This window comes from Oryzias latipes, chromosome 3 (assembly GCF_053564925.1).
Source record: "Oryzias latipes strain Hd-rR chromosome 3, Olatipes_Hd-rR_3.1".
In the NCBI taxonomy this organism is placed as follows: domain Eukaryota; kingdom Metazoa; phylum Chordata; class Actinopteri; order Beloniformes; family Adrianichthyidae; genus Oryzias; species Oryzias latipes.
Genome location: NC_136239.1, coordinates 38,626,991 through 38,652,793, shown reverse-complemented (window position 1 = coordinate 38,652,793; position 25,803 = coordinate 38,626,991). Strand labels below are relative to the sequence as shown.

The 25,803-nt window shown below is 39.1% G+C and overlaps 1 protein-coding gene across 3 annotated transcripts; it reads left to right on the top strand.

Moving 5' to 3' along the window:
• The first annotated feature begins 3,331 nt into the window (after positions 1–3,331).
• Positions 3,332–23,979, top strand: LOC105358520 (adhesion G-protein coupled receptor G2-like). Of its 3 annotated transcripts, none has more exons than XM_078944685.1 (15): positions 4,099–4,266; positions 4,395–4,458; positions 5,515–5,543; positions 6,138–6,213; positions 7,876–8,017; positions 8,438–8,551; positions 10,620–10,745; positions 12,406–12,454; positions 12,581–12,675; positions 14,997–15,112; positions 17,905–18,173; positions 18,257–18,341; positions 19,857–19,986; positions 20,587–20,717; positions 22,063–23,979. In XM_078944685.1, the coding sequence occupies exons 1-15, from the start codon at positions 4,152–4,154 to the stop codon at positions 22,163–22,165; spliced, it is 1,644 nt and encodes a 547-aa protein (XP_078800811.1). In that variant the 5' UTR covers positions 4,099–4,151; the 3' UTR covers positions 22,166–23,979. The 3 variants fall into 3 exon arrangements, with proteins under 3 accessions (XP_078800812.1, XP_078800811.1, XP_011492463.3); XM_011494161.4 differs by having other exon boundaries at positions 4,130–4,266; positions 20,582–20,717; XM_078944686.1 differs by lacking the exons at positions 10,620–10,745; positions 12,406–12,454; positions 12,581–12,675 and having other exon boundaries at positions 3,332–4,266.
• The last annotated feature ends 1,824 nt before the right edge of the window (positions 23,980–25,803 follow it).

Genomic DNA, 25,803 nt, shown 5'->3' with positions numbered 1-25,803 from the left:
TAACAGAAAGTAACGTCACAGTGAGCTGTGGAGGGAGCATGATCTTTCTACAGGAGAACCTAGCAGCATTGTTGCCAGATTGGGCGGTTTTGGTTCTAAATTTGTGGGGTAAAAATGGCTTTAGCCGGGTTTTCATAATTTGGGCGGTTTTAGGGTCGGTTCTGCGTTTTTTCCCCCCTCATGAATATATAATAGCGGACTACGTTAGGCCGTGTGGCTGTGAACTTCTATGTACTGAAGCTCAGTAAACGCACCAGGCAGAGACGCTTAACGGGCTCTGCCATCTAACCTGTTGTTGGGGGGGTGCAACGCCCCGCCTCTTAAAAATTGTGTTCTTTAAAGCCTGACACTGCGGCTGCGTGTGGGATGAGCCACCTGCTAAAGTTATGGTCTGATCGCTACATGGAGCAGTGTCTGTTTGTATCAATCCTTTTATTATTAGTCTGAACTATCTTTTATTTTGAAAAATCATCGGATCGGGTGCTAAATCAGTCCAGTAGGGGGGAAAACTCAACGAAAGCTGTGTATTCTTCTTTCTACTGATCGAATAAAAGGAGGACAGTATTGAATATTTATTCAGCGGACCGGCCTTCTTCATTGTGTGTGTGCGTCCGCGCGCGTGCCCGTGTGTGTGTGTGTGTTTGGGACCGCACGTGCATGTGTGAGGGGAGGGAGCGGAAGAAAGGAGAGGAGCGCGCTTGCAGCGACAGAGAGGGGTGGGAGGGAGGAGTGTGCGTTCATATTGTGTGTGTTCAGAGGAAGCAGAATCGTAATAAAGGGAAAGTTTCTGGCAACACTGCTGCTAGCTTCTCTTGTAGCAATAACATGCTCCCTCCACAGATCACCTTGACATTAACTTCTGTTGAGTAGTTAGCCGCTCAGCCCAGTGGACATTTCAGAATAAAAGCACTTCCATTGCTGCTTTACTTCCGTTGTGAGTTAAAGTGTTGTGAGGTAAGTTAATGTGTTGTGACCTTTCTGGGCCATGAGTTAATGTGTTGTGTTGTGAGTTAATGTGTTGTGTTGTGAGTTATTGTGTTGTGAGTTAATGTGTTGTGTTGTGAGTTAATGTGTTGTGTGTTAAGTTAATGTGTTGTGTGTAAAGTTAATGTGTTGTGTGTAAGGTTAATGTGTTGTGAGTTAATGTGTTGTGTTGTGAGTTAATGTGTTGTGTGTTAAGTTAATGTGTTGTGTGTAAAGTTAATGTGTTGTGTTGTGAGTTAATGTGTTGTGAGTTAATGTGTTGTGTGTTAAGTTAATGTGTTGTGTGTTAAGTTAATGTGTTGTGTTGTGACCCTTCTGGGCCACCGTAGGTCATTCTCTGTAAACCCTAGAGATAGTTGTGGGTGAAAATCCCACCAGATCAGCAGTTTTATAAAAAACTCAGACCAGTCTTTCTGGCACCAACAACCACCTTTAAATTCACTGAAATCACCTTTCTTCTCCATTCTGATGTTCGGTTTGAACTGCAGAAGATCATTAAACTGCTTGGAAATATTTAAATATCTGACATGCCCATCATGGGGAAACATGACTAAAAATAGCCTGAGGAAAAAAAAAAAAATGGCACTCCATATTTTTGATTCCTTAAAGGCTAATAGCCCAAATTTGGCACAAATCCAGGGATACCAAATCTTTTTATTATGAAATGATTGATCCAGATTGCCTTTTTTATAGCATATTGATGAGATTCTGAAGCTGAGGGCTGATGTGTAATCAAAGGCAGAGGTCATGATAGCTGACAAATATCTCTACGATGTCTTTTTTTTTCTGTGTGTGTCACATTTGTAACTGTAAGATGTTTTACTGTTTATGTCTTCATCTCTATGCTCATCTCTATCTCCAGGCTGTGGCTGCTGCACTTCAGAGCAGCTCTTACCGCCTATATACATTTTCAATCCCTCTACAGGACATTAATTTCACAGGGAAGCCTAAGCTTATCTCATTAGCTGAGGTTCTATTAAAAGTAATCAAAGGAATAGTTTTTGGTTGTAGTCTTCTTGTTTCGTCAGACACATTTTTCAAAGACTCCCATATTTGAATCATTAGATGACATTCTTTGCTGAAGCCCAAGTATTTTCAATTCTTTTATTGAAGGTTTAACTTCATTTTAGGTGTTTGACCTTTCAAAGTTTCTAAACTACCCAATGCCAAACCGCAATGAATCCTCATTTGAATACTGCTGTTGACAGTTTTGCAAGCTGTTCCAAATGCTGAACAAAGAATGTGTGTCTATTTGTGCTAATTTTATATTCACATAGTTTTGTTTTCCATACAGTGGAAGTCAAGGTAGGTCAAATGAAAGCAGAAATATTACTGAGGCAGAGCTGAGGAGTGTTGTATTCTAATTTATTTAATTAAAGATAAAAAAGCTAAATTATCACATAAATTAATGCTGCAGTTTTCAAAAGTTAAATAAAAGTTTAAGCCAGACTTTTTTTTTCAATAGAAGCTGTGTCCAAAGCCTTTTTAAAATGCTGCCATTAAGTTATATGTTTCTTCTCAAGCTGACGGGTATGGAAGCGATTCTGTAGCATCATTAAACACAAAAGTCAAAACCAGAAATGCTTTTTAATTTTCAAAATGAAGCTGCATTTTTGGACTCAAAATTAAAATGAAAAAGAAATCCACTAAAATGCTTTTTCCTTTTCTACCTCACTGCTTATTCTGTCACTTTATTAAAATGATAAATAAAATGGTATTTGACATTTCATTTTCAAAAGGTTCTCTCGTAAATGCGTAGTAGCAAAATTCATTTAGAAATGTCTAATTTGACAATTAAATGGATTAACAGAAATACTTTTTCATTTTCAAAATGTAACCGCATCAAATGACTCAAAATTCAAATGAAAAAGCAATCCACCAAAATGCTTTTTTATTTTATACTTTAAAACCGCTTATTCTGTGTCATAATTAAAACGAAAATGCATAGAGGGGATTGCATTTGCATTTTAACATCCACCCTGCGAACGTTGTCACAATATTCATTTCGAAAGATTATATCTCTTTTTAATATTGAATATATTATTGAGGCCCGAAGTACGAATATTTGAATATCTCACTAAATTTACCAAACTCTGTGGAGGTATTTAGAACTCTGAACGGGCAATGAGCATCTCGGATGTAAATATGTCGGAATTACATCATCCTTTATTTTGTTGTGGACACCACTGGAAGCACAAATTCATATGATGGTTTCTCAGATCGCAGAAGCTTTTCTGCCTTCGGCGATCACGATCGGGAGCTTCGCGCTCCGCTATGCGGAGGCTGCTGCCGGTCCGAAGAAAAAAACTTGTCCGCGGTGCGTCAGGAGGAGGACCGCAGAAGGCGGAAATGCTGCTTTGTAGTCCTGAGAAGCTGTGTACAATCATCAGAAGTTGACAACCATCACAAACTGTCTAAGCTCCACTGCTCCTGATGTGTTTGTGTCTCTTAGCAGCCAGGCAGACACACAGCGAAAGCACTGACGTCATCGCCCCGCCTCCTCGCTGGAAATGCTTTTTCCAATTGAATATTGTGACAATGTTCGCAGGTTGGATGTTAAAATGCAAATGCAATCCCCTCTTTGCATTTTGCCCTCACATTCACACCTATGGACAATTTGGAGTGACCAATTAACCTATGAAGCATGTTTTTGGGCGGTGGGAGGAAGCCGGAGTTCCCAGAGAAAACCCACACATGCATGGGGAGAACATGCAAACTCCACACAGAAAAGTCCCCCATTGTTGTTCTGCTTCAGGTCCCCCAGCCAGGACTTGAACCAGGGGCGTTCTTGCTGTGAGGCAAGAGCGCTAACCACTGTGCCACCGTGCAGCAGAAAAAAATATTGTTTTAACTATTTGACTGGAACTATTTTTTTGATTTGTAAGGGGTTCAAAGCAAAAAACATTTGCTTTCGCTGAATTATTATTATTTTATTTTTTTAAATAATTTATAGTTAAGTTTTTGCAGTTAAATATTAAAATGTATAGCTATGTTCTTGGTGGAGACCCAAAACCATTTGGGTTTGGTCAAGTGGTGTAGATCTTCCATGTTTGTGTGTAAAATGATGCAGGTTTGTTTGAGAAGTGTGTAGCTGAGAAGCAGCATAACAACACTTTCAATACTAAAGAAAGGTTCTGCTATTTATCTGAGTTTTTTCATGTCACAGGATGATGTTTTGGATATTTTTGGGATTGATGGTCATCTATGTCTCAAAAAATGATGCGGATAGTCAATGTAAACCATGGTCACTGGATAGCCTCTGCAGAAATACGTCAGATAATAGTAAGTGTTTTTTGTGTATTATTTTCATTCATCTAAATTGATATTTGAAGTTTTATGCTCCAAATAGTACAATTTTTAACATAAATAGAAATGTCAATTTCATGTTTGTTTTTTTCTTCTACCCCAAGACTGTAAGGAACTCAAAGAGATGATCCACGGTGGAATTCATAATAACTCACCAAAAGCAATCGGGTAAATGTCAATGCAAGTGTTCGTTTATTTTCTGTAGAACTTTAAATAAATCCTAAAGAGACTACACAGTTTTATTTTTTATTTTAAAAGTCCAAACAGGTTTTTCTCTAGCTTTTTCAAAAGCTATTTCAAAGATGTGATTTTTGATTGAAGTATTAAATTGAGAAAAACTGCAGCAGCTCTGATGCTCAGAGACCAACTTCAGGATCCATCAGCAGCCATTCCAAAAGCTCTGTCTCCTCTAGATTTCAGTGGAGTGTAGAAAATCCAAAAGTCACTTAGTAATCCAATCACAATCTCTGATTGGAGGACATGGAAACAACAGCTGATGGAGCTTCAGAATTAGACTCTTATCAAAATAAAAACTCTGTCATAAATGTCCTTGATGATGATTCATCTTTAAGATTTTCATAGAACCAGGAGATGATTGTCCAAAAATTAACATCTGTATCAAATCTAATCTGAACGACCCCCAAACAGTTTCTGCTTTCTGTCTCTGATGGTTGGTTTTATGATGCTGCAGATTAGTAACTGAAGCGTCAGAAAAGTGCTCCCCCTGGTGGTTTTTAGCTGCAGGTACTTGTGAGCTGAGGTTTTGTCTCTTCCAAAGACCAGATCCTCTTTCCTCCAGTCTGGCCAAACACAAAGTGATGTAATCACACCATGTGTGATCGTAAAGAGGCTTTTGTGCTTTACAGTCCTAAACAAAGTGATGGCTCAACCAACGTGTTGAATCCTCAACATGTAGATGTTTCCAAAGCATCATTAGAAACACACATGACCATGAGTCAACAGAATGTCAGTGTTGGGATTTTAACTGGCCTTCAACATCAAGCATAGAGTATGTTATCAAAGTTCAAATAAATGCTTGTAGTGTCAGTGGTAAAACAGAAATCTGTCCACGTTTGCATTAATTGTTTCTGTATTCTCAATCAACTGTTTGGAAATAAACGGATGATTTGAATTAGGATAACTGTGAATTTAATTTTTCTTCTCCTGACATGGTTTCAAGTATGAACCACTTCTGAATTTTAATGGATTCTGTTTATTTTATAGACAGAAATGCAAGGACGAGAAGGGAGATGGTGAGTACAAAAGTTAAATTCATCTTGATAGTTATGAATGGTGGACAGCATGTTGATTAAGACTTTTTAACCAAATTTAGAAAGAGCTTCATAAATTAAAACACTAACGTTTATGTGGAGACGGTTTTGACTGACTCAAAGAACCCAAAAGAACTGACTCAAGTAACCCAAAGAAAGAGGGCGGGGTTTATCTGGGAGAAGTCACAGTCAACATTCGAAAAAAAACAGAATTTAAAACAAAGAATCCAGAGACCTAAAACGTAAACCATGACACCATCTAGAACAAAAATACAAATGGATGTAAAAAGAAAATAGGTAAACCTTTCATCTTTGTATCTAAAAAGGTACACATTGGATAACTTTTTAGATACAAAGATGAAAGGTTTACCTATTTTCAATTCATATTTACAATGTTACTGGGAACTTTAGGTAACTCTTTTTGATAAATACGTTCTTTTTTATGTGTAGGAGTGACTGCACTATATGTCATCCATTTTATGCACATGGGCTATTTCTTTGTGTGTGATACAGTCAACCCAGAAATGATTCATGTCCTGCTTTTATTCCAATAACTATTGATAAATATTTTAACAGGTAAATTTCAGTCACTGTGTGCCATGGAAAGTTTTATCAACACGTGTGAGCATGGAATGCACCAAAACTTTTTGAGGTGATTTTTTACACTTCATATGTAAAAGAAGTCATTTACTTGTTTTTGTTTCTAAATATTGTGGGTCAGATGTCTAAATGGATAAGTCTTATAAATCTTTAAATCAGTGTTTTTCAACCTTTTCTGAGCCACGGCACACTTTAACCTTAAAAAAAATCCCGCGGCACACCAGCATCCAAAAATTAAAAAAAAAGGAGAAACTCATAGTCTGTATTGATCTACAGTCCCTCCACAATCTCACATGCATTTTTGAGATAATTGTTGCAGAAAAAGCTGGAAACTGCAGCTGTTTTTTTCTAAAAGATGCAATAAAAGTTAAGTTAGAAGATTTAAAAACAGTTTGTGTGTTCGTTAGTTTCAAGACGTTTAACAACAGATCTCCTTTTGCGCTGTCACTCTCACAACCCAATGCATCATGGGAAATGTAGTGCATAAAACGGCCGAAGATCGGTTTTCGGAGCTTCACTGTTTTGTTCACTTGTTCCCCGGTCTGATACCGGATTCTGTGGAAAGCTACACTGCTAAAGACGAGCTTTAGCTGGTATTTCTGTTAGAACTGAGCGACTTTGCGAGCCAAATCGGGACAAGGAAGTGAAGACTTTAAGCACTTCTGATTGGTCAGACCGATGACATGTGATTAACCCCCCAACACGGGACTTTTCCAAAATACAGCCGAAGGTGCAGCTGAATCGCGGTACGTCATTCTTATCAAAATGTCTTTAATAAAATAAAATAAACGCAAAGAAAAGGTATTTTACGATCTTTTATATTCCTAACTCCTCAGTGTTTTATCAGGGCCTGTTTGGATGAACAGAGAGCTAAAATCCTGGAGATGGGAAATGTTTTTAGATCAGTTAATGAGGGCAATTTCCCACGGCACACTTGGCCATCTCCCACGGGGCACACTGGTTGAAAAACACTGGTTTAAATCACATTTTAATTGTTGTTTCAAATGAAATTTTTTTCAATATGACTGATGACTTTTGCACAAAAACAGTCAGTAAAACTCAACCATTGCAAAAGTAAATGTAAAAGCAAATTTTTGTTTAGTAGTTCTTTAAAACTTGGTCTAATAATACTGAAAAATACTGCTGTTGCACATTTAAAATCAGTATAAAGAAAATGAAATAGAAAAAGCAGACAAATACACACATAACTCCATTTTGACACACTCAACCTTTGGTTCAAATACAAAAGTGACGCATGCAAACTTTATTTTCTTGATTGAATTTTGTACACTCATCTTTCCTCTAAAAAGTAACAAACAAAACAAAAACAAAATCAATTAGACAGGGGAACAAAGCAAAAAAAAAAAAAAAACAATTCTGACATGTGAAGTCACTTTCTGTTTCCTGTGGATATGAATGCTGATGTGTACATTGCTGTGGTTTGGCTGTTGGTGGAGGAAAAATTGGATGATGAGTGAGATTCTGTTTAAAACCAAGTGTGCAACCTTAGAATTAAACACAATATGAAATGTGAATTTGTTTTTGCCTGGGTTTGTGCATGTGTCCAAAAAACAATAAACTGCTACTGGGCTGGGAGAAAAAGAGACAAAAACAAACAATTTAGGCTAGTGTTTAGGCGCTGTGACACTGCTTCGTCAAAGTAAAGTAGCCCAGACTGCTAAGGCTTAACATTTTTCTTTTGTTTTCCTCCCAGGGACATTGATGAACTGGAAGATGTTCTTGAAGAAACCAACGTGTCAGAATCAACTCTATTCTGTGGCGACAGCTATTCTGCGCTGCTGTACCAGCCTGATGATCCCTTCAATGGAGCAGAGTTTCATTCTGACAATAATATGGTAAAACGTTTTTTTTCTCAAAAGCTGCTTCCAAATGTCAACAAATTGCTGTGTTTGTGTTCGTACAAGAGGAAACCTAAGAAAATAGTTTGCTAGGATGTGTTGTTACTACAAATGTTGTCAAATAAAGAATTGAACTTTATTCACCTCGCAGAGAAAAAATTCACATGAAGACCAGAGTTGAACTATTATGTTACTGAATAATTGTACGTATAATAAAACCAAAGGAACTGAACTTGAACGCATCAATCTTTGCTGATATGACTTGAGGATTTGACCTTACAGCCGCCTGCCTACATGGCAATGTCTCCTGCAGGGATAAATCAGAACGAATGTACAGAAAAACTAAGGTCACAAGTTTGAATGTCGGATGTTTTGCTACACAATAAATCTTTGACTTGCTGTTTTTTTCACCAACAGTCCGTTACCTATCATCATAATGCCAACGCCACGGTGAGCGTTTACCTCCCAGCAAGTTTGGATATTGGCGAGGAACACAAAATCATCTTCTGCATTCTTCAGTTTCCAAATGGGGTCAGACAACACGGTTGAACATCAAACACTCGCCTTAGTTATATATATATTTTTTTACTTGTCCTGTCCAACAGCTGAACAGACAGATGAGAGGTGAAAACCAATTGTGTTGGACACATTTTACTGTTTCAATAGGGGTTGTTAATCTTCTGACACACTAGATGGATATTTGAATAAACTGTCAGATAAATGCATGCAGACATTAAAGAAAAACACAATTATAAACAACAAACCACAACAAGAATCAAGTTTCTCATGCACGAGGGAGAGGAGCAAGAGTGACAGAAAACGTCTACCACGCTTCTCTTCTCAAAAGTCTGCCTCTCCTCATGCTGCTTTTATTAAGAACACAAGAAGGAGGTAACAACTTCAAGACAAAGAGAAAAAGTTCATTAGTGGATGTCGTCAAATGACCCTTTTGGTTGGATTCTAAGTTCAAACAGTATTCCTTATCAGCTAAGGACAGTGTGTCGTAAAACCCCCTCTCTTCCTTGCTGGGGATGAGAAACAGATGAACAAACACACAGAACTGTTTTCAGAAGAGGTAAAAAGGTCAATCTGAGTTAATATTTTAACATACATTTACACAAATACATTTACACAATGATAATACTAAAATATTTTCCTTCACATAAACCCTTTTTGTAATTTAGGCTAAAATTCAATCTTCATCTTACTCATATCTGTGACAGTCTTTTGTTGGACCGGACAGAAAAGAAAAGAAGGGAAGAAGAGAGAGGGATGCCAGGGGGGTGGGGGGGTAGAACCGTGAAGCATCATAAAGCAACAAGTTGCTGGACGTTTACAATCATTACAGTCAGGTTTATAAGTAGTACAAATCCTGTCCACACACACCCAAATGCCACAAACATACCTGTTGGCTCAAAAAAAGCCACATACAAAACATGTCAACATGTACACAATACAACTGATGTTCACACATGCACACTTATGCATTCACACAGACCCACGTGAAATATTTTATTTAATCACAAACTATTTGTACAAAGGTGAGATAGGACCTTTGTTCAAGTGGATCTTTATGCTCTTCTAAAGTGAATGATGAAATGTAAAAAGAGGGAGGGAGAGTGTCCAGCCATCCCCACACCAAGACCTCCGCCGCGGCAGACCCCCCCCCCCCCCCACACACACACACTACGGTAGGGCCCAACGTGGGGCCCGCCCCAGGGAAGCACCCCCAGCCCCAGACAAGCAACCCACCACAACCCTGGGCACAGGCCCCCCAAGGGAGAACCGCACCATGCCCCAGACAACCACCCACCCATCCCACAGTTGGTCCAGGGGAGAGCAAGGCAGGGGCCGGCCACTCCTACTCGGGAGGAAGACACCCAAGAGCGGTGAGGTCCACAAGAAGTGTTGTTACTATGGCCCGACCAGGCTCACCCATAGATGGAATCTGGAGAAGACCAGCGCCCGAGACCAAGGACCAGAGCCGACACCACAGGGACACATACACCCCCAGGCTCAGATGTGATGTGAACCCCGGCCCCCGGTCTTGCCAGAGAGCACAGGGAATCCTTCTCCCCGAGTGGAGAGAGGGGCGCCAGGCCCAGGAAGCCAGCACCCAAAGAACACGGCCGCCGTTGCTGGTACCCTCTACCAGGGATGGGGTAGATGACAGATGGTCAGAAGTCCCACCTTCCTTCTATAATGTGTGTGTGTTTGTGAGCGTGTGTGTGTGCGTGTATGTATGTGTGTTGGGGGGTATATTTTTAAGGGGTAAAGGGTGTGTGTACTAAAGAGGTGCAGTTTAAATGGGCAGGTAGGGTACTGAGAGGACATCTCCTGATTACTCACAGTGATGTCCAAACACCCTCCCCACCAAGGGTCCTAAATGTCTAAGGTGCAATTAAAACCGAGAAGAGGGGGGGCCCGTTCCCATACAACACTCGCTTTAGTTCACGTAGATGAACACTGTGGAGTCTGAAAAAATCCCCAAACGTTTTTTGACAGTTTCTTTTAATAGTAAATATTTATCCATTCATATAAGAAGAGACCGTTTACATTAGGTTGTGAAACTGTGTTTCTTTTTTTTTTCTGTTTGCAGACTATTCAGAACAGCACTTTAAAACTGTATGGACAGAGACTAGTTGGCCTGAGTGTGGCCAACAAAACCATTTCAGGACTTTCTGAACGTGTCAACCTGACCATGAGTTTTTCACTGGGACAAAATGTAACTATGTCTTTGTTTACTTATCAATTTATAATGTCTGCCTTTCATCTCATCAAAACTGCAGAACTGTCCAAAGGCTTTAATAAATCATTAGTCTGGATCTTTTGGACATTTGAGAGTTCTCCATGACATCTGAATTATAAAATGTAAAAACTGACCCAAATCTGTCTAGAAAATAAGAAGAGCCACAATAAATGTACTGTTTAAGGTGACAACCACCTCACTTTATAGCCTTTATTACCCACCAATATAAAGGATTTTCACCACCTATTTGTTTTATTAAGAGTCAAAAAAAAAAAGAAAGACAAATAGCCCTAAAGCGATCGCTGTGCTCTAAAATACCAGTAACTACAAAAAAAATGGTTCGATCTCACCAGCGTTGAACCCAGGATCTCTGACGTGGCGTCTCGCAGCAAACACTCCTGCTCCTGATCATGAAGCACGTTATGCTATAGGAATCACGCCTCTCGGTAATGCTTCTTCCATTGTTCCTCTAACGACCTGGTATAGGTACAATAACCGTTCGGCCTATAACTACTGTTCGGGGTCCTTTGACTAGTGCTGACGTCACATTATGTGATTGGCTGTATGTTGGTCCGATGACGCGTCACATAGTGATCGGTCTAGACAAATTAAGATACTACCATAATAGAAGATATTATGAAGTCTGTTGTAAACAACCAGAGCTCCGACATAGAGCGAGATTATCTTCTAAAAAATGTTTTTATTATTGTTATGATGATTATTAAGTCCATTTGCAGCCGAACGGACTACAGTCCGAACCTTTCTCTGGACCGAACACTATAACAAAGCACCTTCCCCGCCTGCAAACACGAAGCTACGAGACTCCAGCTGCTCTGATCAGAGACACTGTTCATTCATGTGGAGCAGCAGGTTCATTCAAACAGCCACAGATCTTTTTACAAAGTGGGTTGTGGCAAAATCTCTCCATAAACACTACAGAGAATAATGTCAGACACACTTTATGAAAGAAAAGAACTTTAGCTTACAAAAGGAAATGTAAAATGAAAATATATAGAGCCCGAGTAGATCTCCACGCCACACAGTTTGTCCAAGTGGGGCCACCGTAGTGTGACTCGAAGGACCCGAATGGTTAATGTACGTATACCGGCGCCGGTGGGTTTCTTTCTTTTTTCCATCAAAGCGATCAGTGTCCGAAAAAGCCAGTGAACTCACTCCAAACAGATCCACTTGTGGAGCTGTCATTCGCAGCCTGCAGATGTGACAGGGGAAATCCTCGCGGTAAACCCCTCACCGGCGTTTCCGAGGAAGTTAGCTGGCTCCCGCTGTATCGTCACCACCTCCTTATAGTCTTTAACTGATGTTCCCCAATTATTTCGTTTTGATTCTTTTACCTTTGAAGAGTAATTTACATGACGAAAAACAGGCAACCAACGTTTTCCACAGCAGGAATACATACACACACTTTTTCAAACAAAACACAAATTCCTGACGGCACTATGTCTTAAGAATTTTCCTCTAACTGTGTTTTGCACAACATCAGTGTAATGTGACACTGTCACACTGTAATCTTACCAACATGTGTATGAAAAAAGTAAAAAAATGAAATTAAAATTCAAAAAATTAAAATGGTAAAAATTAGATACTTAGCTAAAGTTTTGATTGTGTTTGGTCACAGCAATCATCAGAAGAACCTCTCTGTGTGTTCCTAAATAATTCTGCAGGAAGTGAGTAAAGATACTCTATTACTAACAAAATAAGTCAATGCTGGATGGTTTATGGTTTATTTTACAAAAAACAGAATTTATTTCTTTTGTTTATAATCTAGAAAAAAATCACTGTTTTATCACCAGATTGGAGCAGTAATGGCTGCCAGACCCTGTGGGATAAAAATCAGAGCCAAGTCACCTGTTCTTGTAACCATCTCACATACTTTGGTGTACTCCTGGTAAGGCTGGTCCTCCTTTCTTTAATCAACAGTCTTATTCAGGCTAACATTTTCTAAATGCTTTACAATTTATCAACCTATTCTAAGCATCAATAGGTTTTGTGAAAAATATATTTTCTTTGTTAAATCTGTACATTGGGCTGGCCACAATCAGAAAAAGCAGGCAACTGCTGGGCAGCAGTGAATGGTAACAAAAGGAGCCAAGCCTTTTCAAAGTGCCACTATTGGAGTTTATTGGTTTTACACAGATGGTAATAAAGTGGCCGACTGACAGGCTGACAGACGAGGTAAGACAGGAATCTCCCTGGACAATGATGTTTGCGGATGACATTGTAATTTGCAGTGAGAGTAGAGAGCAGGTGGAGGAACAGCTAGAGAGGTGGAGGTTTGCTCTGGAAAGAAGAGGCATGAAGGTCAGTCGTAGTAAGACAGAATACATGTGTCTGAACGAGAGGGATCAAGGTAGAAGCGTTAGGTTACAGGGGGCTGAGGTGAAGAAGGTGCAGGAGTTTAAGTACTTGGGGTCAACAGTTCAGTGTGATGGGGAGTGTGGAAAAGAGGTGAAGAGGCGAGTGCAGGCAGGTTGGAGCGGGTGGAGGAAAGTGTCAGGAGTGTTGTGTGACAGAAGAGTGCCAGCAAGACTCAAAGGAAAGATGTACAAGACAGTGGTGAGACCAGCTCTGCTCTATGGGTTAGAGACGGTAGCAGTGAGACAGAGACAAGAGGCTGAGATGGAGGTAGCGGAGATGAAGATGTTGAGGTTCTCCTTAGGAGTGACCAGGTTAGACAGGATAAGGAACGAGTACATCAGAGGGACGGCTCATGTTGCCTGTGTTAGCGACAAAGTCAGAGAAGCCAGACTGAGATGGTTTGGACATGTTCAGAGGAGGGATAGTGGATATATTGGTAGAAGGATGTTGGAGATGGAGCTGCCTGGCAGGAGGGCGAGAGGACGGCCAAAGAGGAGATACATGGATGTCTTAACAGAGGACATGAAGTTGGCTAATGTTAGGGTAGAAGATGTCCATGATAGAGTGAGGTGGAAAAGGATGATTCGCTGTGGCGACCCCTGATGGGAAAAGCCGAAAGAGAAAGAAGAAGTAATAAAGTGGCCGACTGATCCTGTCAAACACTTCACGGAACAGAAAAACACTATATTACCAAATGAACTAAACTGCCGTCCCGTTCCTAACCCCCAGAGATTAATTTGAAGCTATTAAAGCTTTAGCTCTTCTGGTAATGCTATCCACAATGTTGAGGAGTGTGTTTACAGAAATGTTTCACCATTTTTTCGAAAGCGCATTGGTGAGGTCACACACGGATGTTGGTGGAGAAGACCTGGCTCTCAGTCTCCACTCTAATTCATCCTTCAGGTGTCGTATCAGTTTCAGGTCAGGACTCTGTGCAGGCCAGTCAAGTTCATTAACACCAGACTCTGTCATCCATGTCTTTATGGACCTTGTTTTGTGCTCTGCTGCACAGTCATGTTGGAAAAGGAAGGGGTCCGCTCCAAACTGTTCCCACAAGGTTGGGAGTATGGAATTGTCCAGAATGTTTTGGGATCCTTCAGGATTCAGAGTTCCTTTCTCTTGAACTAAGGGGCCAAGTCCTGAAAAACCACCCCACACCATAATTCCTCCTCCACCAAATTTCACGCTTGGGACAATGTGGTTCCAAATGTAACTTTCTCCTGGCAACCTCAAAATCCAGACACGTACATCAGATTGCCAAATGGAAAAACGGGATTCATCACTCCTGTGGCAGTGTGCTTTACACCACTGCATTCAACTCTTTGCATTGCACTTGGTGATGTGTGGCTTGATTGCAGCTGCTCAGCCATGGAAACCCATTCCATGACGCTCTCTGCGTTCTGTACTTAGGCTAATCTGAAAGTCACAAGAAGTTTGGCTCTGTAGCAATTGACTGTGCAGGAAGTCTGCGACCTCTTTGCACTATACGCTTCAGCATCCGCTGACCCCTCTCCATCAGTTTATGTGACCTAACACTTCATGGCTGAGCTGCTGCTCTTCCATTTTGTTCTGATAAAGCTGACAGTTAACGATGGAATATTTAGTAGCCAGGAAATTTCACCACTGGATTTGCTGCAGTGGTGTTGACAGTTTCATGCTGGAATTCACTGAGCTCCAGAGAGCGGCGTATTATGAGGGCTTGATTTTATACACCTGTGGCCAGGCCAAGTGATTAGGACACCTGGTTCTGTATCTGTATATATAGTGCATCACTGAAAGAATTACTACGCCAGCAAGATTTTTATGGGTTACAATATAAAGAAAAAAGCTGTATTTTGTTTGGTTTTTCAGGTACCCATTAACCTGTCATCTGAAGACCTGCAGAGATTGTCTTACATCACTTTGATCGGCAGTGGAATTTCTCTCACAGCTCTGGTCTTCACTGTTGTTCTTTTCTTCACACACAAGTAATTAACTCTTTGGTTTGAAAATTGAATTCTTTCATAATAACACACTTTAATCATAATTCTGATGTCACAGAATTCTTGTCTGAATTCTGGACTTTAGTGATTCTTTACAGATAAATTTCAAATCAATTCAATTTTAATCTATTTAGCCAAATGGTACAACAATATTCATTTCAATGGGCTTCAAATCGGTAGTTATGTTATAAACATGAATCATTAGGAACAGAAAGTCGTAGAATTCATTAGGTAATGACTAATCTAAACTAAACAGACTAAACTAAAAAGAAGGGATCCTCACCTAGGATGGACAGGGTTTTTTTCCAGAACTCTGAGCTTATCTAACCCTACAACTACAAGTTTAAATAGCCATTTTTAGATTTTTGGCATGTGAGCTACTTTTGAGACGACAATGTCTTGATGATCTACCTATATATATATATATATATATATATTCATTCATTCATTCGTTCGTTCATTTTCTATTAAAACTGCAAAAACATTTGTATTTATATACATATACACATACATATATATACATATATGGTATTTTGAGACTAAAATATTGGTTGATAAACATAGTATTATGAACTATTAATACATTTCATTGTTTATATAATTATGTACTGATAACTCAACTAGACAGGAAGATTGGGGGCAGCATGGCATTTAAACCTGCTGGCTACGTGAGGAGCGCGTCCCACAGAAGGGGGGGGGGGGGGGGGGGGGGGGCTACGGAGCAGGCAGCCAGAGGAGACTCACGGTGCGAAACACTCCAGTTATCTGGAGCGTTATCCAGGGACTTGACGTGCCGTGGGGCAAGTAGCCACTTTCTCATGACATAATTTGCGATAAGTGTATTTAAACACGTTGTAGGTGCCATGAATTAAGTGTGGTCTTTCTTATGGTGAATGAATATATATTTGTTTTGATTATAGGCCATTGAGTAGGTAACCAGCTGGTGGGTCACATGGTTGTGGGCGGTGACCTTAATTGACTTTATCTCACCTGTGGTGCTTTACCAGTGTAAGATGGAAGGGGGGATGAGCTGGGTTGCCGTATTTTTTGTTGACAGCTTCATACGCTTTATAAGCTCTCTACGCTTTGAATATATTTATTTATGTTACCTTTAATTATCCTTTTTTGTCCCGATTAAAAGTTCAGGAAACAAACTTCACTATGCATGGTCCTTTTTTTGAGCTCGAGCGCGTCGTTCAATAACCCTGACCCAGTATCAGCCTCTCAGCGACTGTTTGGTTTTAAAGTTGCTACACACGTATTGCAGTGACGTATGTATCACAGAATGTCTGATTGGCCGTTCTGCATGTCAATCAAGTCCCGTTCTTCTTGGTGAGGATTTTGATACCTTGACGGATTTTTTAGATTAACTTTTTTATTTTTTTGGTTATCCATCCTTGCTGGCCTGCGATCTACCCTCAAGTCTTTGAAGATCGACCGGTCGATCGCGATCAATGTAATGAGCACCCCTGATGTTATTTATTTGCTGACTGCTTCAAAGATGTGGTTAAAAAAAGTAAAATAACTAGATTTCATGCGTGCAGATGTCAACAATCCAGTGCCTACCAGAATAGTGAAGTACTGCCCTGTAAGTTGGCTCAGAGGTGGGGGCACCCATTAGAAGTTCATTGTTTGTGTGTGGCAGACGTAAATGTCTCCCTGGCAAAGTTGTCAAAACTTAATTTTGCAAAGGAGACAGGAAATGTCTCATTAGGCATGGATTTCTTCCTGGACTCCTCTTCTGGCCTCCATTCTGACAGTTCTGGCCTAAACTTGTAGCTATCCTGTGCTGTACAATCCTTTCAGTTTTCAATTCAATTCAATATTGGAAGTTTGTTTAGTTTTACAAATGTATAGATCCTGGCTGCAACATATAGCCTTAACCACATATCTCTCCCTTTTCATCTTTGTTCCCTTTTGTTTAAAACTCCTTTGTCAAGATGTAACTTTTCTGGGGTATTAGCCAGACAACCCTCTGACACGCACAGCTAAGATGAGGGCTGATGAGCAAAGCTCATATTATCAGATGTTGTCCCATTGCTGATTCTCAGTGTGTGTTTCCATGGTATCATGGTAATGTGGGAAAGATGTGTTCACTTTTACTATATAATGAAACTGTTGAAGTTGCCTTATCGTATTCTAACCCTAAGAGTGAACTTCCCTAAAGTTGGAAACAGGTGTTCAGGTAGATGTCCAGCAGATCTCCAATGTATTCTGAAGTCTGCTTGGTTCTATTTGGCAGGGTTGGGTCTTGTTCCAGGCTTGTCCTCACCATTTCTGTAGCTTCTTTTGTGGAATTTTGGCGGAATGAGTTGAAACATCATAAGAGTCTAGTGTGTCATCTTGGTGACAAAGACCTGAGTGTTGTGGATGTGAGATGTAGTGGAGAGGAGCACTAAGGTGCCTGCCACACACAAACAATGAATGATACCTGGACTCCCATTGAAAGTAATAGGACATTAGCCAATCATTTTGTTAAGCACCAGGTTGTAGACGTTGGAATCGGACCACATAGCTAATATTTTTAAAACTCCAAAATGTATAAATGACTTGGATCCCTATCGGAAGTTAGAACTGAGGAATCTACTCTGTTATCAAGAATCCAGTTTTCTAGATGAAGCCTTAAAGTGCAACTTTCCTACAGAACAAACATCCAGTGAAACATTGACCTTCTCTAAAAGAAAAACTATTGAAGCAAGATGACCCTTTATGATTTTGTAAAACAGGTTTTCCAATCTACACAATAGTTACCTGATCTTGTTTTCTTCTTCTGACAGGAAAATCAGAGTGGATGATTCTAGAAAGATCCATATCAACCTTGTGTTTGCCTTGATCTTCCTCAATTTACATTTTTTACCCAATGAGATGGTCGCAACATCTTCCTCATCAGGCCTTTGCCTTTACATGGCTCTTGCTCTTCACTACTTTCTGTTGGCCACCCTCTGCTGGATGGCCTTGGAGGGGTTCCACCTCTACCTTCTCATAGTCAAAGTCTTCAACATTTATATCAGTAGATACCTGCTGAAAGTCAGCGTGATTGGATGGGGTGAGTGGGTTCATGTAGTTTTGAATATTTAAGAAACTGAACCTGAAGAAGATTTAATTCATTTTTTTGTCTTTTTGTTTCAGGAGTTCCAGCAGTCATTCTTTCAATTGTGGTGTCTATAAATAAGAAGTATTATGGACTCGCAAAATTTAGCGACAGTACTCAACTGTAAGAAAAGATTCTTAACTTTTTAAGCATAAGTGTTAAAAAATGTAAGTCTTTCAAAACTAAGAAGTCCCAGCATTTAAGAGTATTTGTTCCTATTTTTGCTGATTTTCACGCTCTTCCAGCAAAAAGAATTGCTAAAGTGATCTTTTTTGGTACATCCAACACGGATGTTTGAGAAAGACCAAGTCTTGCGTCATGTCTAAAGTCCCTTCTGGTTAAAGGGTTTATTTAGACTGGACACATTTGATTCACTTAAACTGCACCACAGTTTGTATCCCGGGATTATCAGGAACAAATTTCCAGTCTGAATACACACAAGCCGATTCTGGTCTGTGACTATGAACTGCTCTCTGACCCAATGTTTTTAGGTGGTTTAGGTTTGTTTCCAATTGTACTTAGGTTTCACACTCAGAATAGGCTCTGTGCTTGAAGCGGAACAACTTAACCAAAATGACACCGGAGCCAGGCATTGCTGGATGTAAACTACTAGAGGAGGCCATGAAAAGTGTTAAGATGTGGTTCTGGACCTCAAGACAAGTTTTGTTTCAAAAAAAAGTTTAACCTTTAACGCCAGAGCTTTAGTTCCAGTGTTGATGTTATTTGAAAATAAAACTCTTCAACCATTTACGCAATTAATTTTATTCCAACTGATTCTGAAGCTCAGAAAAGCAGCCTTGTGTTTATGTGACGCTTTACAATAGTAAAGTACTTTCACAATCAATGTAAGTCTCTGACACAGAGAAAAGTGGCTTTGCACTGATATATAACACTTTATGTTAGGAAAGTCAGAATCTGTTGGAATTATGTTAATTACATGAAAATTCAAGAAGTTGCAGTAGTTCAAAGAGTGATGTTAGTTTGATGTTGCTGCATGGGGACAGCTCTGGTGTTAAAGGGTTATTCTGGTATTATTCTTCTAGAAACAGCTGAGAACTTTGGGAAATAATGATGAATTTTCCACCCTCATTTGCTTTGTTCCACTTTAACTCTCTTAAAAAAAACATAAATATGCACTGGACCAAGAATCACTGACCAAATGTGGATGCACAAAGCTAGACAAGCATTTTCCCAAGTTTAAAACTTTTCATAAATAGTGAATTGACTGGACAAAGTACTGTGAAGGTTTTGTTAAGTAAATGTTTGATTCACCCATCTGCCAATTAAACAAAAAAGGAAAATACCTTAATGAACAAAATGTCCCTTATTTTTGACAATCAGAACAGCAGATTAAAAACATAATGCCCACCCAGAGAGTCATCATAATTTGAAAATAATTTGGACTTTTTTTACCAGCAGGTCAAGAAGAGAACTGCACCCTACAGTAGCTAAAAAAAAAAAAAGAAATTGTACAATATTTCTTTCAACTTAGATTCAAAATTCATAGCAAATTTTGAGCACATGGAGGAAACCTAAGACTATGAGGGGGAATAGACCGCCTCAAAAAATCCTGCAATAATTTTCAGGGGTGTTTTTAATTAGAATTCTAAATAGTAAACGTCTTCGTTCTTCCAATAGGTGCTTCATAACTGACAGTAAAGTGAGGCTGGTGACCACGCTGGGACCGTTCGCCCTTTTGTTCATCTCTAACACGGTCATGTTTTCTATGACTGTGAGATATCTAATAACTAACCAGCATCATAAAGAAGTAAGTTTCACTCTTTACTGATGTTTCATTCGCATACAAGGAATTTTAATAGAATTAAGACAATGTGAATCTATCGTTCTTTTGCAGTAATTCTTACTATCATGTACCGCGTATTTTCATTGGTGCCAATGTTCTTTGTTCACTTTAGTTTCATGACACAATTGTAGTCTTCTTTTTTATCTGTTTTTATACAGTAAAGAAGTGAGACATATGGCAGTCTAACATGAAGATTCATTGAATTTATGATCTGATTTAAAAAAAAAACATTTGACATAAAAGAAGAAAAATTCATCAATAAACTAACTGGAGGGCTTAGAAAAATTGTCAGTAACAATATGGCCATATTTGTCACAACTTGTTGTTTCAAAATTCTATAACTTGTCTAATATCTGAATATTATTGGGTTCCTAAAATCCTAAGAGAAAATCCGTGTGGAACAATGCCAGCTGACTAATTTGAATAGTTTAAAGATAAAAAGTTTAGAATTGTTTAAAGATATAGAGCTTATGTTTGATCCACCTCTACTTGAACAAAATGTCATTAATTGTTTTCTTTATTCATTTATTGTTTTAATCAATTTGGACAAATGAAAAAGAACAGAATGCAGGACATGGCCATGCTGCTGGCCCTCATCACTCTGCTTGGCCTTGGCTGGGGCTGCTTCTTCTTCACATTTTGGCGCCAGGCAACTCCTCTCCTCTACATCTTCTCCACTGTCAACTCACTGCAAGGTGACACACTGTCTTTGTTCTCAACTGGTAAATTTTGAAGTGGAGTTCACAAAGCAAAGACCTATATGATGTTTCATTTATTTTACATATTTCAGAATGTGATGTCTATTAGGTATTTTCCAAATTTTATTACTGTAGAGATATACCTATCTGAAGTTGTTAAAACTGCCAAGTGTATGAACTTTTAATATATTAGGTAGATTTCTGGACCTGTCTGTAACAATCACAGCATTCCAATCTAAGGGACAGAAGTGGTTAGATGATCCTACCAGTGACTGACAGCAGCTGGGTAGATTCCAGCAATGCTGTGGCCTCAAACACAACAGAATCAGAATCATTTATTGTCATTGTACGTGGGGATACAATGAAATTGCACCAGCCTTGGAGTGAAGAAGTTAAATAATAGAATAAAAATGAAATAAAATAGAAAATAGAAATACTGTATTCACAACTCTTAAAAAAAAGAACAATAACAAGAACAACAACAACAGCAACACAACTGATCGATCAAAGATTTCTGTAGATCTGAAGAGCTCTGCGTTTCTGTAAAGGAGACACGGCACTGAGGAGATTGATTGACAAGGTCTCCACCAAATCAGGAAACAGAACAGGGTGCACTGTTTAAAAAAAAAGCAGCATAATCGCTCTAAAAGAATGAGCTAAACCGGGAAAGATGAACTGCGACATGGAAAGGGAAGACTGTCTTCCGTTCTAATTGACAGAGATATTAAAGGGTTTCAGGTAGGAGCACAGACTGCAGAAGGGTGGAATAAAATATCACGTTCTATGCGGGTCTTGATCGTGTGGCCAGATAAAAAAACAAAAACACAGGTCTCTGAAATTGTTCAGTGGGCCGGACCAATTATGGAGGCGGGCTGAATCCAGCCTGCGGGCCGTAGTTTGCCCACCCCTGGATTAGACAACAGGCGTCTTGGACTATAGACGTCACAGGCTCCTGATTACCTGGATCAGGTTTATTTTTTCAGTAAGATGCTATAATGGTGGGTTAGTTGAAAACCATGACAGACAATGGCCCCAGAGTTATGGGGTTTAACACTTGTGCTCTAAAAGGTGAAGGTTTGTTTGGGAAAATTGTTAAATTGGATTAAAAAGTTATAGTAAAAGTGTGATGTTGAACACAAACAGAAAAGTAAAGAAGACTGTTAAAATCAGTGACGGTGGATGCTTTAAAGACAATGGACCTGAGAGAAAAACACGAGACATAAGACAAATAATTTGGTCTTAAAGCGACTCCAGAAACTGTTTATTCACATTTTTTACAAATTACTTGAACCCATTTTAGCTCACAGTCTGACTTTACTTTTTTCCTTCATTTTTCATGCAGGTTTCTTCATATTTCTCTACTTTGTGTTGACTCTGAGGAAGATCAAAGACCCAGAAACGACAACTGGAAATACAACAAACTCCTAGGGCACCTAAACTATTAGAAGTTAGAGCTTGCTGCTCAAATAGAACTGCTTTGACTAAGATCTTCTGTAATGTTTTTTTTAATGCTTAAGTGGATGTCGTATTTTTAAGTTGTTTTTTTGTCCAAACCAATAGTCAGAACAGAAGATTATTTTAGCAACTGGAAATACAACAAACTCTTAGGGCACCTAAACTATTAGAAGTTAGAACTTGCTGCTTAAATAGAACTGCATTTGAATAAGATCTACTGTAATGTTTGTTTGTTTTTTGGTTTTTTTGTTAAAGTGGATGTTGTATTTTTAAGTTGTTTTTTTGTCAAAGTCAATAGCCAGAACACAATATTATTTTAGCTAAAGTAACTTAATGTCAGATTATGTCATGTGTTCCTTATTATAGTTTTAGTGATAAGTTTCTATTTTATATGTGGTTTAAAAATTGTATTCATTTATAAATTGTTGGACCCAAAAGAGGGAGAGCTGGGTCTCAACATGTGAGGTGGGGAAACAGAAATGTGAGGACGTGTAACGGGTTAAGGTGATCAAGGACAAAGCTGGAAAAGTGTTGTTAAGTCATTGTTTTCTCCTGTCACTATTTTGATTGATTTCAACTGTTCTGCAGCTGTTTGAGTGATTTCCTGTCTTTCTGTTTGAGTCAGAGGATTTTATTTGTTCATTTTCTTGTATTACTTTTTTGTATTCCTTGTATTGACCCACTCCAATGAAAACTGTGTTTTTCTGTGTTTTTAACGTGTTCTTGGGGTTTTTCTCATGATAGAGGAGACGTATAAAGGAAATGTAGCCTAAAAATTGCCTTTCTGAGAATTTCTGTATTCATATCACGTGAATCAGGAGTTACTACAGCAAACCACAAGCCACTCTGCTCTGCCCCATTCTGCATCCGCTTGTAGACAAATAGATCCATACGTCTTCATTGACCTCATCCAAGCTGGTCTCTGGCTCCAAACTGTACGGCTGGATGGCTCCATTATTGCTCACCATTTCTGTTTCACCACTGATGTTAGGTTGGGGGTGTGAGGGGCTTTAAGCTAGGGGTAGAGCACGTAAACAGATGGATGATGGGAAGAGACCGGCCTTGCTCTGCGCCAACAAATGAGTGTTGTGTAGCATGTAAAGTGAGTGACACAAGAACCCAGGTTACCTGGAAGTGAGGTAGATCTTCTGTATTGCAATTGCACCAAAGCTTCAATTTTTGAGTTAGTACATAATGTGCACACGTTTAAATATGTTTTGCATCTGCAAATAGCAGAAACTATTAGAAGTTAAAGCTTGCTGCTCAATAGAGCTGCATTTGAATAATATCTTCATTTTTTTGCATTTGGGAAAAAATCTTTCACATGCAGAATTATTTTGTACTTTCGCAACATCATTTTTTTTCTTTTTTTCCTTTGGTAAAGTAAATATTAAAACTTTTGAAAATATTTACAGCAACAGATTTTTATTTCATTTTTTTAAATTTTACAGGATACTTTAAGGACCACATACAACACACAAGTGTTCTTTCTGCAAGAGCATGCATGTAAACAGATACAACATTTAGATACAACTTCAGACTTTTAACAGATTTGGTCTTGATAAACCAATCAGCACCTTTCTCTTGTTACCGCCAGGTCAACCCCATACAGATGTGACTAAGGCTTTAACCCAAGCTGCAATAAAAAAAACCACAGTACTAAATGTGAGCAGATTTAAGCTCTAATAAAATGTAAACATCACACAATTGGTTTGAATAAGAATTTATTGCTTTTATGAGTTTAATTATTGTATTTGACAATATTTACATTATTTATTCTACATTAAATGTGTGTTTTAATCTACTGTGTATGTGATTTCCTCTGGGGGATCCATCGTTCTTGGGCACCACCAGCTTGACCTGTAGGGCGTGCCGTTGCTGTGGTGCCCGTTCTGGTTGGGCGGGCTGGGGTCCCACTCTGTGGTCTAATAGCCATGGATGGGGCCCTGGGCTGCCCTGTGTTGGGCGGGCGCTACGGTAATGGCCCCTGTGGTCCGGCTGGGCCTTGGAATGAATGGATCCCCATGATATCGTTTCCTCACAGCAGTACCAAGCCAGACCTTCTTCAACTGCAGTTATTTGTTTCTCTTCACTGTTCTACTGGGGTAACTGGGTGGGTGGGGATGGGGGCGGGGGGTGGTGAGGGAGGGGTACCTTCTTTGTGGGATTGTCCTTTGTTTTCTGTTTTGAACAACTTTCATTTTTTATGACTGTTTTATCTGTTTTTATGTTAAGCGCTTTGTGTTTTTAACCAAAATGAAAGGCGCTATATAAATAAATAAAGTTTGAGTTTGAGTTTGATTTGATGGGTGTATGGATCAACAGACAGAAATAGTTTCATAAGGGACATCCATCCATCCGTCCGTCCATCCATCAAGAGCAGCGGGCCCCATCCCCAAGCAGCGGACCGGTACCGGTCCATGGGTCATTTGGTACTGGGTCACACAGAAAGAATAAATAACTGTACTTCCGTTTTATTTATTTCGGAATCTGAAAGATGTTTTATTTTGAAAAATTGCCCGATTCTCTGTTCCATCCGTCCATGTCACTCTTGACGCAGGCCAAGGCGCTCTTCTTGGTATTTCTTTTTGCCTACGTGTCCTTTCATCTAGCAGTTTTTTTTGCTTCACTCTAACTTATTTCTTCCTGTTCTGTTTACTTTTTTTCTGCACCATGAGTGTGGGAAGGGGGGGGATGATGACACCTGTGCGATGTACAATGTTTGCCTGTCAAAATACGAGCTCTCTCTGCCTTCTTCATCGAAGAGTTGCTACAGTATTAATCCACCATATCTTAAAAAGCCAGTCCGTAAAAATATTGTCTGTCACTAAACCAGTCTGTGGTGCAAGAAAGGTTGGGGACCGCTGATCTAGAATACTCCCATTTTTGGAATGCCCACAGTAGGGGCAAGCTGAACCTATTGAACATTTGACCTGAAACTTTGTTTTCTTAAAAATATATCATCATGAATTTTGGATAATTACAAACCAAAACTACATATTAACCTAAGACAGAACCCCTACATTGTATTGTTTTGGTATCAGTTAAGCATTTATCTTTGTTGTTACTACCAAAAGAAATCCTCAATAATTGTCCTATTGATCACCCATCTAATTGATTATAGAGTACAGCTGTTTCTTTTACTTTTCTGATTGGTGTAGTTTGTTGTTCAGTGTTTTTATAGACTGTAAGTGTTCTGCAAGTGCTGTAAATGTGTTGCAAGAATCCAAAACTTATATTTTATTTTTCTCTTTACAGTTTTTAATAGTGTTTGATTTTATTAATCAGTGTATTAAGAGTTTGATTTTTATATTAATAAAAAACTTGATTGATAGGATTATTGGGAAACAGACCTCCTTTTACCAAACAGAAAGTGAAAGCATAAATACTGGACTACTGGATAACGCTTTAGAACTGTGCATGTGTTGTTTAAGAAAAAGTGTAAGACCAAAATCTTTAGCCAATTCAAACAAAGCCATGTTGTGTTTTGTTTTTGTTTTTTTTGCATAGCAAATAAGCCCAAAGATGAAGTGGACTTTTTAAAAATGAAGAACTAGTTTAGCGAGTACAGATATGTCTTTGTTATTTTGAGTACTTTTGAATGTCATTTGCTTATAGGTCTGCTGAA

Bases quoted from the DNA above. Each gene is read 5' to 3' on its own strand.
- LOC105358520 (XM_078944685.1), top strand. From the start codon at position 4,152: ATGATGTTTTGGATATTTTTGGGATTGATGGTCATCTATGTCTCAAAA. The intron at 4,267-4,394 runs GTAAGTGTTTTT...TTCTACCCCAAG, and splicing joins CAGAAATACGTCAGATAATA to ACTGTAAGGAACTCAAAGAG. The intron at 18,342-19,856 runs GTAAGAAAAGAT...TTCTTCCAATAG, and splicing joins TTTAGCGACAGTACTCAACT to GTGCTTCATAACTGACAGTA.